Here is a 16,837-nt window from a genome sequence, read left to right as displayed (position 1 = left end):
AGCCTGTCTGCGGTCACTCCTTCCACTAGACTTCCACTGACCAGACCACTGCTGCCCGTGTACCCCTGCAACCAATTTAAAAGTGCCTACAGCCAGCCCAAGTTTGTTATGTTAGGCCTTGGAAGCCTGTCTGCGGTCACTCCTTCCACTAGACTTCCACTGACCAGACCACTGCTGCCCGTGTACCCCTGGAACCAATTTAAAAGTGCCTACAGCCAGCCCAAGTTTGTTATGTTAGGCCTTCGAAGCCTGTCTGCGGTCACTCCTTCCACTAGACTTCCACAGACCAGACCACTGCTGCCCGTGTACCCCTGGAACCAATTTAAAAGTGCCTACAGCCAGCCCAAGTTTGTTATGTTAGGCCTTGGAAGCCTGTCTGCGGTCACTCCTTCCACTAGACTTCCACTGACCAGACCACTGCTGCCCGTGTACCCCTGGAACCAATTTAAAAGTGCCTACAGCCAGCCCAAGTTTGTTATGTTAGGCCTTCGAAGCCTGTCTGCGGTCACTCCTTCCACTAGACTTCCACAGACCAGACCACTGCTGCCCGTGTACCCCTGGAACCAATTTAAAAGTGCCTACAGCCAGCCCAAGTTTGTTATGTTAGGCCTTGGAAGCCTGTCTGCGGTCACTCCTTCCACTAGACTTCCACAGACCAGACCACTGCTGCCCGTGTACCCCTGGAACCAATTTAAAAGTGCCTACAGCCAGCCCAAGTTTGTTATGTTAGGCCTTGGAAGCCTGTCTGCGGTCACTCCTTCCACTAGACTTCCACTGACCAGACCACTGCTGCCCGTGTACCCCTGGAACCAATTTAAAAGTGCCTACAGCCAGCCCAAGTTTGTTATGTTAGGCCTTCGAAGCCTGTCTGCGGTCACTCCTTCCACTAGACTTCCACAGACCAGACCACTGCTGCCCGTGTACCCCTGGAACCAATTTAAAAGTGCCTACAGCCAGCCCAAGTTTGTTATGTTAGGCCTTGGAAGCCTGTCTGCGGTCACTCCTTCCACTAGACTTCCACTGACCATACACTGCTGCCCATGTACCCCTGGAACAAATTTAAAAGTGCCTACAGCCAGCCCAAGTTTGTTATGTTAGGCCTTCGAAGCCTGTCTGCGTCCCGTTCTTTCAACTACAACTACACTGACCAGGCCACTGATGGCCGTGTTCCCCTGGAACCAATTTTAACTTGCCTACAGCCAGCCCAATGTTAGGCCGTTGATGCCTGTCTGCCGTCACTCCTTCCACTAGGCCTCCACTGACCTGTCTATTGCTGCCCGTGTACCCCTTGAACCAACATCATTAAATATAAAAAAAATTAATTTGATTATAAAAAATAAGATCGTGTTGAGATCTCAAATGCAGACATTTTAACAATCAAAACAAACACACAACAAATATCTGGAACTGTACTACAAAGGTCCAACAGCTACAATTTCTTTCTCCTGCAAGAAGTTAACTGAAAGTTTTTTGGAGTTGTTAACACAGATATGGCATCCACCGAGTGTTGTCCTGTCGCGTCTCCTTTAAATTATTTCCAATAAGATGTTAAACTATTAATTTAATAAAATCAATAATTAAAAAAATAATTGAGTAAGTCAAAAGCACATTGCAAATAAACATTAATTACAAATCAAGAAGCATGGCGCGTCCGAGGGTGAGTAGATACCGAATAAGAATATAATCACCCTCGGACGCGCAATGCTTATTTACAACAGCCTTCCATCCTAAGAATCAGCCCTTCCGTGGTGTAGAGAGAGGTTGTGTTACACTCCAAGGTGTTCCCCAGGTTGCCTTTCCTGAGCTTCGATCTTCCGGCTCTCGTTTAGTAGCTGTTGGAAACTACGCTGCATTAGGCCTACTAATTGTGTATGGGTGAAACAGTGGCGCATCTGCGGTCCCTCCTTCCACTAGGCCTCCACTGACCTGTCTACTGCGGCCCGTGTACCCCTTGAACCAACCTAATAAAATATTTAAAAAATTAATTTGATTATAAAAAATAAGATCGTGTTGAGATCTCAAATGCAGACATTTTAACAATCAAAACAAACACACAACAAATATCTGGAACTGTACTACAAAGGTCCAACAGCTACAATTTCTTTCTCCTGCAAGAAGTTAACTGAAAGTTTTTTGGAGTTGTTAACACAGATATGGCATCCACCGAGTGTTGTCCTGTCGCGTCTCCTTTAAATTATTTCCAATAAGATGTTAAACTATTAATTTAATAAAATCAATAATTAAAAAAATAATTGAGTAAGTCAAAAGCACATTGCAAATAAACATTAATTACAAATCAAGAAGCATGGCGCGTCCGAGGGTGAGTAGATACCGAATAAGAATATAATCACCCTCGGACGCGCAATGCTTATTTACAACAGCCTTCCTTCCTAAGAATCAGCCCTTTCGTGGTGTAGAGAGAGGTTGTGTTACACTCCAAGGTGTTCCCCGGGTTGCCTTTCATGAGCTTCGATCTTCCGGCTCTCGTTTAGTAGTTGGTGGAAAAGTACACAGCATTAGGCCTACAAAATGGGTATGGGGTGGAGAGAGATGGTGTGTTACACTCCAAGGTGTTCCCCAGGTTGCCTTTCCTGAGCTTCGATCTTCATGCTCTCGTTTAGTAGGTGTCGGAAAGTAGGCTGCATTAGGCCTACAAATTGGGTATGGGGTGGAGAGAGATGGTGTGTTACACTCCAAGGTGTTCCCCAGGTTTCCTTGCCATTGCTTCGGTCTTCCGACTCTCGTTTAGTAGTTGTAGAAAAGTACACAGCATTAGGCCTACAAAATGGGTATGGGGTGGAGAGAGATGGTGTGTTACACTCCAAGGTGTTCCCCAGGTTGCCTTTCCTGAGCTTCGATCTTCATGCTCTCGTTTAGTAGGTGTCGGAAAGTAGGCTGCATTAGGCCTAAAAAATGGGGAATGGGGTGGAGAGAGATGGTGTGTTACACTCCAAGGTGTTCCCCAGGTTTCCTTGCCATTGCTTCGGTCTTCCGACTCTCGTTTAGTAGTTGTAGAAAAGTACACAGCATTAGGCCTACAAAATGGGTATGGGGTGGAGAGAGATGGTGTGTTACACTCCAAGGTGTTCCCCAGGTTGCCTTTCCTGAGCTTCGATCTTCATGCTCTCGTTTAGTAGGTGTCGGAAAGTAGGCTGCATTAGGCCTACAAATTGGGTATGGGGTGGAGAGAGATGGTGTGTTACACTCCAAGGTGTTCCCCAGGTTTCCTTGCCATTGCTTCGGTCTTCCGACTCTCGTTTAGTAGTTGTAGAAAAGTACACAGCATTAGGCCTACAAAATGGGTATGGGGTGGAGAGAGATGGTGTGTTACACTCCAAGGTGTTCCCCAGGTTGCCTTTCCTGAGCTTCGATCTTCATGCTCTCGTTTAGTAGGTGTCGGAAAGTAGGCTGCATTAGGCCTAAAAAATGGGGAATGGGGTGGAGAGAAATGGTGTGTTACACTCCAAGGTGTTCCCCAGGTTTCCTTGCCATTGCTTCGGTCTTCCGACTCTCGTTTAGTAGTTGTAGAAAAGTACACAGCATTAGGCCTACAAAATGGGTATGGGGTGGAGAGAGATGGTGTGTTACACTCCAAGGTGTTCCCCAGGTTGCCTTTCCTGAGCTTCGATCTTCATGCTCTCGTTTAGTAGGTGTCGGAAAGTAGGCTGCATTAGGCCTAAAAAATGGGGAATGGGGTGGAGAGAGATGGTGTGTTACACTCCAAGGTGTTCCCCAGGTTTCCTTGCCATTGCTTCGGTCTTCCGACTCTCGTTTAGTAGTTGTAGAAAAGTACACTGCATTAGGCCTAAAAAATGGGTATGGGGTGGAGAGAGATGGTGTGTTACACTCCAAGGTGTTCCCCAGGTTGCCTTTCCTGAGCTTCGATCTTCATGCTCTCGTTTAGTAGGTGTCGGAAAGTAGGCTGCATTAGGCCTACAAATTGGGTATGGGGTGGAGAGAGATGGTGTGTTACACTCCAAGGTGTTCCCCAGGTTTCCTTGCCATTGCTTCGGTCTTCCGACTCTCGTTTAGTAGTTGTAGAAAAGTACACAGCATTAGGCCTACAAAATGGGTATGGGGTGGAGAGAGATGGTGTGTTACACTCCAAGGTGTTCCCCAGGTTGCCTTTCCTGAGCTTCTATCTTCAGGCTCTCATTAAATTGTGGTTAAATGGAACAACTGCATTTGGCGTACTAGTTGGTTTGGGGCCTACTATCGGTGTCTGCCACTCCTTGCTGTTCTCCTCCACTGAACAAAGCTGTGCCGCCTGTTTACTACGGTTGCCAATTTTGAACTGCATTTCGACTACTTACTGATTTGGCCCTACTCTCTGTGTCAGCCTCTCATTCCAGTTGTCCTCCACTGCAATGCCCCCTGGTTATTCCTGTGTTACCAATTTTGAACTGCATTTAGCCCACTTTCTTCTTTGGGCCTATATCTGTGTTTCCACTTCATCGTGCCCATTGCCCAGCCAGTGATAGATGAGTCTGCTGGTACATTGACCCATAACGCAACATTCCCCGTGCACGCTACACAACAACATTGTGACCCTGCTGAAAGTCAGGTTGCTCTTCCCGCATACCATACCACCTTACACGGGGACAAAGAGGAAGGTGCAGATGAAAGTGCAGGTTCCTTCATCAGGTGGGGGGAGGAATACTAGTTGGCGACGTCACTGGCACAGGGCCTCTCATAGTACGCAAAAGTGTTGCTGCCGGTGGGAGGCGCCCCCGCCGTGCAAACACACCGCTGTACTTTGAGGGGCCCTGTGCCAGTGCCAATGCCAACGAGTGGGCCCCCCCTGCTTGCTCAGGTTCACAGCACTTGCAAAGTTGAAATACTTACCTCTCCCTGCTCCACTGCCGTGACGTGGTCCAGATTTCCTGGGCCCACTAATTACTTGAACCAGCCCTACCCCCCACAACTTTAGCCAAATGACCCCCAATTTCAAATGCCTTCCAATTATTATAAGGTAAATTACGCTTGACAAGCTTCATTAAGAAGAATGGATGGTTTTGACATTAAAATGGGCACTCTAGGTGTTTTCCTGGCCCCCACTCACTGCCGACTATGCTGCCCCATTGACTTGCATTGGGTTTCGTGTTTCGGTCGATCCCGACTTTACGTCATAATCGGCCGATTTCACTCGACCCGACTTTGGACATAGTCGGGTTTCGCAAAACCCGGCTCGACTCTAAAAAGGTCAAGGTCGCTCAACTCTAGTAACAAGTTCAACCTACTGTTAGGAAGCATCCAATATTCCATATTCAGCTATGTAAAAATATACATCTTCTCCTCATTTGACATATTCACTCAAAAACAATGATTATTGGAAAGTCAAAAGCTACTGACATCTCATCTAATTTTATAATGGTTTTAAGGTACCTTCACACTAAGCGAGGTCGCTAGCGAGATCGCTGCTGAGTCACAAGTTTTGTGACGCAACAGCGACCTCAGTAGCGATCTCGCTATGTTTGACACGTAGCAGCGACCAGGCCCCTGCTGTGAGATCGCTGGTAGTGTCGGAATGGCCTGGACCTTTTTTTGATCGTTGAGGTCCCGCTGGGTAGCACACATCGCTGTGTTTGAGACCTTACCAACGACCTCATTGACGACTCAGACACCGACACATAGGCGTGCATTTGCGTTGCCTTTTCCGCACCCCTTCGCTCCGATTGGTGGTCGCTACTGCGTTCTGATTGGCGGTCATGCCTTCAACAGAAGGCGACATAGTAGCGCTTCCATCCTTTGTTCCTGACCGCGTGGTGGTTTGCAGATCGTTGTAGAGTTCTCCGGCCTGCGACTCCTCTTCGATTTATCTATTCTTCAACGGTTCTTCTGACACCTTTTGTGCACGGTAGGTATCGTTTGGGGTCTCAAATGCGTTCCCACCGAAGGGCTATTTTGTCGCCTCATAAGGCAAGGCCGCCACCAATCAGAACGCAGTAGCGACCACCAATCGGAACTGAATGGGCGCGGAAAAGGCTACGCAAATGCACGCCTGTGTGACTACAACGTCACACAGGACGTCCCTCATCGAGGTCTGAATCGTCATAATAGCTGCCATGTGACAGGGTCTCAACGACCAACAACATCGTTGTACAGGTCGCTACAGGTCGCCGCATCGCTGCTGCGTCGTTGGGAAGATCTCACTGTTTGACATCTCACCAGCGACCACATAGCGACGCAGCAACGATCCCTGACAGGTCGTATCGTTGTCGGGATCGCTTTAGCATCGCTAAGTGTGACAGGGCCTTTAAGTCTGTATTTGCTTTATGTACATACCTGATCCACAGACAACAAAAACAAACAATGCCAGTAGCCAAGGTCCTACAGGATATTTCTCTTCTTGTGGTCTCTAAAATGAAAAAATAATTTAGAATTTGAGTGTAAACATTCTGTTTCTCTAAAAAATAAAAAGCGCAAAAAGTGTGAATGAAATTCCACTATTATGTATATATTGAATAGCATTTCTGACATTAATTACCCACAAGTAGAAAACCATTCAATGGCTTTTTCTGTCAAGTTATTGATCATTATGTTTTTATCCCCTTTACTACTGAGCCAATTTTAACTTTAATGACGAGGCCAAATTTTTAAAATCTGACCAGTGTCATTATGTGGTAATAACTCTTCAGCAGATCCCAGTGATCCTAAGAATGTTTTTTTTCATGACACATTGTACTTTAAGTTAGTAGTAAACTTAAGTCAATATGTTTTGCTTTAAAAAAAATATTGATTTTTTGCCAAAAATTTCTAAAAATTCTCAATTTTCAAACTTTCAATCTTTATATTCTTAACCCCTTAGTGACAGAGCCAATTTGGTACTTAATGACCAAGCCAATTTTTGCAATTCTGACCACTGTCACTTTATGAGGTTATAACTCTGGAACCCTTCAACGGATCCCGCTGATTCTGAGATTGTTTTTTCGTGACATATTGTACTTCATGTTAGTGGTAACATTTCTTCGATATTACTTGCGATTATTTATGAAAAAAACGGAAATATGGCAAAAAAATTTAAAATTTTGCAATTTTCAAACTTTGTATTTTTATGCTCTTAAATCAGAGAGATATGTCATGAAAAATAGTTAATAAATAACATTTCCCACATGTCTACTTTACATCAGCACAATTTTGGAAACAAAATTTTTTTTTGTTAGGGAGTTATAAGGGTTAAAAGTTGACCAGCAATTTCTCATTTTTACAACACCATTTTATTTTAGGGACCACATCACATTTGAAGTCATTTTGAGGGGTCTATATGATAGAAAATAATGAAGTGTGACACCATTCTAAAAACTACACCCCTCAAGGTTCTCAAAACCACATTCAAGAAGTTTATTAACCCTTTACGTGCTTCACAGGAACTGAAACAATGTGGAAGGAAAAAATGAACATTTAACTTTTTTTTGCAAACATCTTAATTCAGAACCATTTTTTTTATTTTCACAAGTGTAAAAACAGAAATGTAACCATAAATTTTGTTATGCAAATTCTCCTGAATACGCCAATACCCCATATGTGGGGGTAAACCACTTTTTGGGCGCACCGCAGAACTTAGAAGTGAAAGAGCGCCGTTTGACTTTTTCAATGCAGAATTGGCTGGAATTGAGATTGGACGCCATGTCACGTTTAGAGAGCCCCTGATGTGCCTAAACAGTGGAAACTCCCCACAAGTGACAACATTTTGGAAACTAGACCCCTTAAGGAACTTATCTAGATGTGTGGTGAGCACTTTGAACCCCCAAGTGCTTCACAGAAGTTTATAACGTAGAGCCGTGAAAATAAAAAAATCGCTTTTGTTTACACAAAAATGATCTTTTCGCCTACAAATTTTTATTTTCTCAAGGGTAACAGGAGAAATTAGACCACAAAAGTTGTTGAGCGATTTCTCCTGAATACATCGATACCCGATATGTGAGGGTAAACCACTGTTAGGGCGCACCGCAGAGCTTGGAAGAGAAGGAGTGCCGTTTTACTTTTTCAATGTAGAATTGGCTGGAATTGAGATTGGATGCCATGTCGCGTTTGGAGAGCCCCTGATGTGCCTTAACAGTGGAAACCCCCCACAAGTGACACCATTTTGGAAACTAGACCCCCCATGGAACTTATCTAGATGTGTGGTGAGAACTTTGAATGCCCAAGTGCTTCACAGAAGTTTATAATGCAGAGTCGTGAAAATAAAAAATATTTTTTTTCCACAAAAAATATTTTTTAGCCCCCAAGTTTTTATTTTCACAAGGGTAACAAGAGAAATTGGACCCCAAAAGTTGTTGTCCAATTTGTCCTGAGTATGCTGGTACCCCATATGTGGGGGTAAACCACTGTTTGGGCGCACGGCAGAGCTCGGAAGGAAGGAGCGCTGTTTTGGAATGCAGACTTTGATAGAATGGTCTGCGGGCATTATGTTGCGTTTGCAGAGCCCCTGATGTACCTAACCAGTAGAAACCCTCCACAAGTGACCCCATTTTGGAAACTAGACCCCCCAAGGAACTTATCTAGTTGTGTGGTGAGAACTTTGAATGCCCAAGTGCTTCACAGAAGTTTAGAATGCAGAGTCGTGAAAATAAAAAATATTTTTTTTTCCACAAAAAAGATATTGTAGCCCCCAAGTTTTTATTTTCACAAGGGTAACAGGAGAAATTAGACTGCAATAGTTGTTGTCCAATTTATCCCGAGTACGCTGATGCACCATATGTGGGGGTAAACCACTGATTGGGCGCACGGCAGAGCTCAGAAGGGAAGGAGCGCCTTTTTGGAATGCAGACTTTGATAGAATGGTCTGTGGGCATTATGTTGCGATTGCAGAGCCCCTGATGTACCTAAACTGTAGTAACCCCCCACAAGTGACCCCATTTTGGAAACTAGACCCCCCAAGGAACTTATCTAGATGTGTGGTGAGAACTTTGAATGCCCAAGTGCTTCACAGAAGTTTAGAATGCAGAGTTGTGAAAATAAAAAATATTTTTTTTTTTCACAAAAAAGATATTGTAGCCCCCAAGTTTTTATTTTCACAAGGGTAACAGGAGAAATTGGACGACTAAAGTTGTTGTCCAATTTATCCTGAGTATGCTGATGCCCCATATGTGGGGGTAAACCATTGTTTGGGCGCACGGCAGAGCTCGGAAGGTAAGGAGCGCCGTTTTGGAATGCAGACTTAGATAGAATGGTCTGTGGGCATTATGTTGCGTTTGCAGAGCCCCTGATGTACCTAAACAGTAGTAACCCCCCACACGTGACCCCGTTTTGGAAACCAGACCCCTCAAGGAACTTATATAGATGTGTGGTGAGAACTTTGAATGCCCAAGTGCTTCACAGAAGTTTATAATGCAGAGTCATAAAAAAAAAAATATATATATATATATATTTTTCCACAAAAAGAATTTTGTAGCCCCCAAGTTTTTATTTTCACAAGGGTAACGAGAAATTGGACCCCAGAAGTTGTCCAATTTATCCCGAGTATGCTGATGCCCCATATGTGGGGGTAACCCACTGTTTGGGCGCACGGCAGAGCTCAGAAGGGAGGGAGCAACATTTGACTTTTTGAGCGCAAAATTGGCTGTCGTGTTTTGAGACCACCTGATGTACCTAAACAGTGGAAACCCCCCAATTCTAGCTCCAACCCTAACCCCAACACACCCCTAACCCTAATCCCAACCTGATCCATAATCCTAATCACTAACCCTAACCATAATCACAACCCTTACCCCAAAACAACCCTAATGTCAACCCTAACCATAACCCTAATCAAAACCCTAAATCCAACACACCCCTAATCCTAATCTCAACCTTAACCTCAAACCTAACCCTAATCCCAATACACCCCTAATCCCAAACCTAACCCTAATCCCAAGCGTAACCCTAATGCCAACCCTAACCCTAATACCAACCCTAATCCAAACCCTAACCCTAATCCCAACTCTAACCCTAACTTTAGCCCCAACCCTAGCCCTAACTTTAGCCCCAACCTTAACCCTAGCCCTAAGGCTACTTTCACACTTGCGTTGTTTGGCATCCGTCGCAATCCGTCGTTTTGGACAAGAAACGGATCCTGCAAATGTGCCCGCAGGATGCGTTTTTTGCCCATAGACTTGTATTGCCGACGGATCGTGACGGATGGCCACACGTCGTGTCAGTCGTGCACTGGATCAGTGTTTTGGCGGACCGTCAGCACAAAAAAAGTTCAATGTAACGTTTTTTTGTACGTCGCATCCGCCATTTCTGACCGCGCATGCGTGGCCGTAACTCCGCCCCCTCCTCCCCAGGACATCGATTGGGCAGCGGATGCGTTGAAAAACTTCATCCGCTGCCCACGTTGTGCACAATTTTCACAACGTGCGTCGGTATGTCGGGCCGATGCATTGTGACAGCCCCGTACCGACGTAAGTGTGAAAGAAGCCTAACCCTAAATTTAGCGCCAACCCTAACTCTAAATTTAGCCCCAACCCTAACCCTAAATTTAGCCCTAACCCTAACCCTAATCCTAACCCTAACCCTACCCCTAGCCCTAACCCTACCCCTAGCCCTAACCCTACCCCTAACCCTACCCCTAGCACTAACCCTACCCCTAGCCCTAACCCTACCCCTAGCCCTAACCCTACCCCTAGCCCTAACCCTACCCCTAACCCCAACCCTACCCCTAACCCTACCCCTAACCCTACCCCTAACCCTACCCCTAACCCTAACCCTAGCCCTAACCCTACCCCTAACCCTACCCCTAACCCTACCCCTACCCCTAGCCCTAACCCTAGCCCTAACCCTAACCCTAACCCTAATTTTAGCCCCAACTGCTCTTCTCCTGCCGGCCGGCAGATGGAGACAGATGGCGGGCGCACTGCGCATGCGCCCGCCATTTTCTTACCGGAGGAAGAAGCCAGCGGCCAGGAGGAGCAACAGGAGGACCCAGGGACACAGGTGAGTATGGCAGGGTCCCCGAATCCCCCTATTTCTCTGTCCTCTGATGTGCGATCACATCAGAGGACAGAGAATTACACTTTGACTTTTTTAGTTTTTTTTTGCGGTCGCCGGTAAACAGTTAATTACCGGCGATCGCAAAACAGGGGTCGCTAAAACCGACCCCAATCATGCTCTTTGGGGTCTCGGCTACCCCCGGCAGCCGAGACCCCAAAGATTCTCGCGGGGCCGGCCGGCGGGCGCACTGCGCATGCGCCCGCCATTTTGAAGATGGCGGCGCCCACCGGGAGACACGAGGAGCATCGGGGGAGATAGGTGAGTATTGGGGGGCCACCTGGGACCCCTTTTCTCTGTCCTCTGATGTGCGATCACATCGGAGGACAGAGAAATTAAAAAGAGATCGCGGTTTGTTTGTTTTTTGCGATCGCCGGTAAACGGTTAATTACCGGCGATCGCAAATGCGGGGTGGGTTAAAAACCCCCCAAATCATGTTCTCTGGGGTCTCAGCTACCCTCGGCAGTTGAGACCCCGGAGAAAATCCGACTCTGGGGGGCGCTATTTACTTTTTCCACAGCGCCGTTAATGAACGGCGCTGTGGTTTAAGTACCCTTAGCGGCCGCCGTTAAAAGGCGTATCGGCGGTCGCTAAGGGGTTAAACCAGTTAGTCATGCTGTACAAACTCGTGAATACATTTCTCATATGTCTACTTTACATTTGCATCACTTTTCAAAAGCCATTTTATTTTGTTAGGCTGTTAGAAGGGTTAAAACTTCAGCAGCAATTTCTACTTTTTAAAAGAATTTACAAAACCTGCTATGTTTAACCCCTTAACAACCGCTGATACGCCTTTTAATGGCAGTTAAGGGTACTTATTAGCACTGCTTTTTAATGGCTTTGAGAAATAAGGTTATAGCGCCCCCCCAGCATCAGAAATTCTCAGGGGTCTTGTCTCGGCTACCGGGGGTAGCTGAGACCCCAGAGAACATGATTCGGGTTGGTTTTTACCGACCTCAGTGTTGTGATCACCGTTATTCACGGAATAATGGCAACCTATTTATTTCTCTCTCCTCTAGCAAATCAGAGGAGAGAGAAATGAGGTCCCCTGAACCTCCCTGGTACCTCCGGCTTCTGCATTTCCAGGTAATGTCCCCCGTCTTGGCAGACGCATGTGCAGTGCGCCCCTGAGATCTGGCGACCGGCACCCGGCAACATTAGGAGATTTCTCCTATTGGTTCATTTTGATCACTGTGATAGTGTTATGATACGGTGGTTTAGGAGCAACATGGAGCGAGCTCTGAAGGAAGTGGTAACTGTACTGACCGCAGTCCCTAAGCTCAACACAACACTAGAAGTAGCCGTGGGGAGGGCGTGGCCTAGCAGGCGATGTGAACAGACGTGCAACAGAGCTCTCCCGCTTCATTATCTCTGTATTAACCCCTTAGAGGCGCCGCCGAGCGCAAATCATACTCTCAGGAGTGCACATAGTCTCGGGGAGCGAGGTGTGACCCGAAGGAACGGAATCTTATCTGAGGATGACACGCAGGAGACAGAAGGAGCTGACAGCTGCGGGAAGCTCACAGGCCCAAGATGGCGCTGAGACTGCAGAGGAGGCGGCGAGGGCAAGCGCTGCTTATCAGAGGAAGATGGATGTGATTGCTAAGTTGGAGCGATTTGCCAGGTCAGAGGAGGCTGTAAATCTACAGTCAGAGGCTGGAAGTGTGGAGTCTGGAGCAGCTGGTGCCCCCGGAGATCAGCAGGAAGGAGGGGCTCAGCTACAGTGCAGTGGGTCAGACCAGGGATCTCCTACAAGGGCCGCAGGAGCTGTTCTGCCTGCACAGTCTGACATGCCAGAAATGGAGGAGCCGACTCTGAAGGACATATTTTCAGTGGTGATGTACTGTAAGTCTGCCCTGGGGGCTCTAAACCTACGAGCGGATGAATTAAAGGGAGAGATGGTCGCTTTAAACTCTGCTATGCGTAAAGTTGAAAAGAGAGTGGAAGAGGTGGAAGAAAGGGTTGGGAGTGCAGAAGATCGGATTGGTGAATTGTTAAACAGGGAAAAAAAGTATATTCAACGTATTGCTGATCTGGAGTTTAAGACTGATGACCTTGAAAACCGATCCCGCAGGAACAACCTAAGGATTGTGGGGGTCCCAGAAAAGGCGGAAGGGAGCAACCCCACGGCTTATATTGAGGCATGGCTAAAAAACGCTGTGGGTGGAGATGGCCTTACTAAGATGTTTGCCGTTGAAAGAGCGCACCGTGTGCCCACCAGACCCCTCCCCCCCGGCTCGGCCCCAAGAGTTATCTTGGCTAAAATTCTGAACTATCAGGACCGAGACATTTTGTTGAGGAAAGCCAGGAATTGTGATGAGCTGACCATTGATGGTAATCGGGTCTCCCTTTATCCGGATTACTCTGCGGCGGTCCAAAAGCTTCGGATGAAGTTTGGAGAGGTCAAGAGGAGGTTGCGAGACTTAGATGTCCGTTATTCAATGATTTACCCAGCAAAATTAAGGGTGGTGGCTCTGGATCGGGTGCATTTTTTCCAAAATCCAGAGGAGGCGTCACAATGGCTGGATCTCAATACTAAGCATGTCAAAACGGGGCAGACCCGCTGAAACTGATTTAAGTGCTACTGAGGCAATTGTTAACCCTTCACTGTTATGTTTGGTTTGATAGTTAACTGGTACTTATACTGTGACTTTATGGTATATTGATATCATCAGGTTGTGTTCGGCGGCGCAACGAAATTTGCATTTTGGCTATGGTGGGCGGGGGAGCTGAAGGAACGCAGAGTTTTTATCGTTAGGCTGTGAAACAGCGTTCCCAGATCTCAAATTGAGAGGGAGAGTTTATTTTGATATTCTAAGAGTAGAGAGGAGTTGGGTGGGCTTAAAGAGAGGGGAGAGATAGAGAGTTATTTCAGTTGGGAATTGGGGATGGGGGGGGGAGGAGGGAGGGGGTGGGAGTTGGGGTTGAGACCTTAGGGAGCTTGAACTCATTCATTGTTTCTATAAGCTATAATGGGTGGGGAGGTTAAAATCCTAAGTTGGAATGTTAGGGGCCTTGCAAATGCTACTAAAAGAACAGCTATTTTCCAATATGTACTGAAACAGAGGCCTTCAGTGATATGTCTGCAGGAAACTCACCTAGTGAAGGAAAAGGTTGCTATTCTACAGAAGAGATGGGTGAGAAAGGCGTATCACTCAACGTTCTCAAATTATGCCAGAGGTGTGTCAATTTTGATACACGTTAGTGTTCCGTTTGAAGAGATTGAGGTAACCACCGATAAAGACGGCCAATTTGTGTTTTTAGTATGCAAGATATTTAACAGGTTAATTTGTATTGTGTCAATTTATATTCCACCACCATATTCCAAGAAAAAGATACAGGAGATTCTGGAAATTACGGGTAGGTGGGATGGGGTGCCCCTCCTTATAGTGGGGGATGTGAACAATATATCTAATGATCACTGGGACAAGGGTAGACATGCAGAGTTGAGAAGTGAAGGGAACTCTACTCCTTTTGGAAATTATCTAAGAGAAATAGGATGGATAGATTTGTGGCGGGTGCGTAATCCTAGGACATATGCCTACTCATGTTATTCAGCAACATACGGATCTTTATCTCGCATTGATGTGGCTTTGGGAAATGGGGGGGTGAATAATCTAATACATGAGGTGGAGTATAGGCCTAGAGTAATATCGGACCATAGCCCAGTACTGGTCTCTGTACAAATGACTGGGAAGAGTGGTCTGACGGGGTTGGGATGGAAATTTCACCCCTCCTGGCTACAGTATTTGGATATGGAACAGGTGGGAACTGAACTCGGGGAGTTTTTCAGGATAAATGAAGGGAGTGCGGGGAATCTTGTAGTGTGGGACACCATGAAGGCATACCTGAGAGGAATTTTATTCCGGGACATCTCGAGACATAAAACTAAGTCTAAAATTCAAGACAATGCAGTGATGGAGGAACTGAGGGTGGCGGAAGAGACACTGGCCTCTCAGAATTCAAGAGAAGCACAACTTCGTATGAGGGCGGCTCAGGTAGCGGTCGATGAACTCCATATGCGTAGGGCAGATAGGTTGAGAGCCTTTCAAAAGGAAACATTTTATTCTGAGGGAGAGAAGGTAGGACATTTGCTCTCGGTGGTGGTTTCTGCGCAGCGGGATTCTTCACATGTATACTCCATAAGAACAGAGGAAGGTAAAACGGTTACTCAGGGGGGGGAAATTTTAGACGTTTTTCGGAGATTTTATAGTAAATTATATTCCTCTAGGGTGGATAAAAGTCCTGAGGAAATGAATAGATATCTGAAAGAGGTTGACTTACCCAGACTAGGTAGAGAGGAAAGGGAGTGGATGGATAGACCGCTTGGGGAGGAAGAATTGAAGGCGGCTTTGGCGAATATGGCGGGGGGCAAGGCTCCGGGGACGGACGGTATCCCAGTAGAGGTTTATAAAATTCTTAATGCAGAGTTAATGCCCAAATTGGAGCGAGTGTTCTCTGAGTCGTTGGAGAGGGGAGTGCTGCCCCCATCAATGAGAGAGGCCACCGTGGTGGTTATTCCTAAAGCTGATAAAGATCCTCAACAGCCGGAGTCGTATAGACCAATTTCACTTCTAACGGCTGACATAAAGATTTTGGCGAAGGCCCTGGCGAACAGGCTGACCCAAGTGATCGATAAATTGATTCACCCAGACCAGTCTGGCTTTATGCCCAATAAATCCACGGCAATTAACTTGAGAAGGCTATTTTTAAATATGCAAATTCCTGCAGACAATGCCGGAAAAAGAGTTGTGGTGTCTTTAGATGCCCACAAGGCCTTTGATTGTGTGGAGTGGAGTTACTTGTGGTCGGTACTGGATCGCCTGGGGTTTGGTCCAAAATTCATCTCCTGGGTTAAGTTGCTGTACTCGTTCCCAATGGCAAAAATTAGAGTTAATAATAATTTGTCAGAGAGTTTCCCGCTGTTTAGGGGTACCAGACAGGGGTGTCCGCTGTCCCCGTTGCTCTTCGCTCTGGCCGTGGAGCCGTTAGCGGCTAAAATAAGAGGTGCTCAGGAGGTTAGAGGTTACATCTATGGTAGGAGGGAAGACAAAATTGCATTATATGCTGACGATATTTTGTTGTTCCTGGAGGATTCTGAAAGGTCCCTGTGCAATGCGGTTGCTTTGATTGAGGAGTTTGGTCGGTTTTCGGGTCTCACAATAAACTGGGATAAGTCTTGTATGTTGTTGATTGAGGGGGACAGTATGGGCAGTGGAGAGAGGGCGATAACCACAAAATTAAAGATTGTTCAAAAATTCAAATATTTGGGTATTCAGATTGCTCTTCCTCTAACTACCTTTGAGGAACTGAATTTAAGTCCATTAATGCAGAAAATTCGTACCAAGATTGCGGCATGGAACAAATTACATTTATCGGTGGTTGGTAGGGTGAACCTCTTAAAGATGATTGTAATGCCACAGTTGTTGTACGTGCTACATAACTCTCCCATTTGGATTACACAATGCAGATTCCGTAAGATTAGGTCTTTGTTTGGGGAATTAATATGGGGAGGAAAGAGTACTAGGTTTAAACAGGAGATACTTCAGAGGGCCAAAACAGAGGGGGGTCTTGCACTTCCTAATCCATGGCTATACTTCTTAGCAGCACAGTGTCAACATCTCAAAGGATGGGGGGAGGAGGCAGGGAGTGTGCAAATACCTAATAGCTTGAGGTTCTTACTACAGGCAGACGTTTTGAGTGACAGTTTGGAGGGAGGACAATTCAAAAAAATGGGTTCACATGGGTGCACTATCAAATTAATTCACAGAGTATGGGAAAAAGTCAAACTCATTAGGGAAGTGAGTGGGTTCACCAGATTCTCACCTATTTGGGACAACATTTATCTACCGGAATTTAGGCAGAG

At 46.2% G+C, this 16,837-nt stretch overlaps 1 protein-coding gene across 1 annotated transcript in view; it reads right to left on the bottom strand.

Moving 5' to 3' along the window:
• SERP2 (stress associated endoplasmic reticulum protein family member 2) overlaps positions 1-16,837 on the bottom strand; it is a 71,010-nt gene that overhangs the window by 17,772 nt on the left and 36,401 nt on the right. Inside the window, exon 2 of the mRNA XM_069759867.1 lies at positions 6,286-6,358. Within this exon, the coding sequence (XP_069615968.1) occupies positions 6,286-6,358 (73 nt within the window). The remainder of the gene's footprint in view (positions 1-6,285; positions 6,359-16,837) is intronic.

Source organism: Ranitomeya imitator, chromosome 3, assembly GCF_032444005.1.
Source record: "Ranitomeya imitator isolate aRanImi1 chromosome 3, aRanImi1.pri, whole genome shotgun sequence".
Lineage (NCBI taxonomy): Eukaryota > Metazoa > Chordata > Amphibia > Anura > Dendrobatidae > Ranitomeya > Ranitomeya imitator.
Note: the sequence above shows the minus strand (reverse complement) of the source record. Positions and strands in the feature narration are given on the sequence as shown.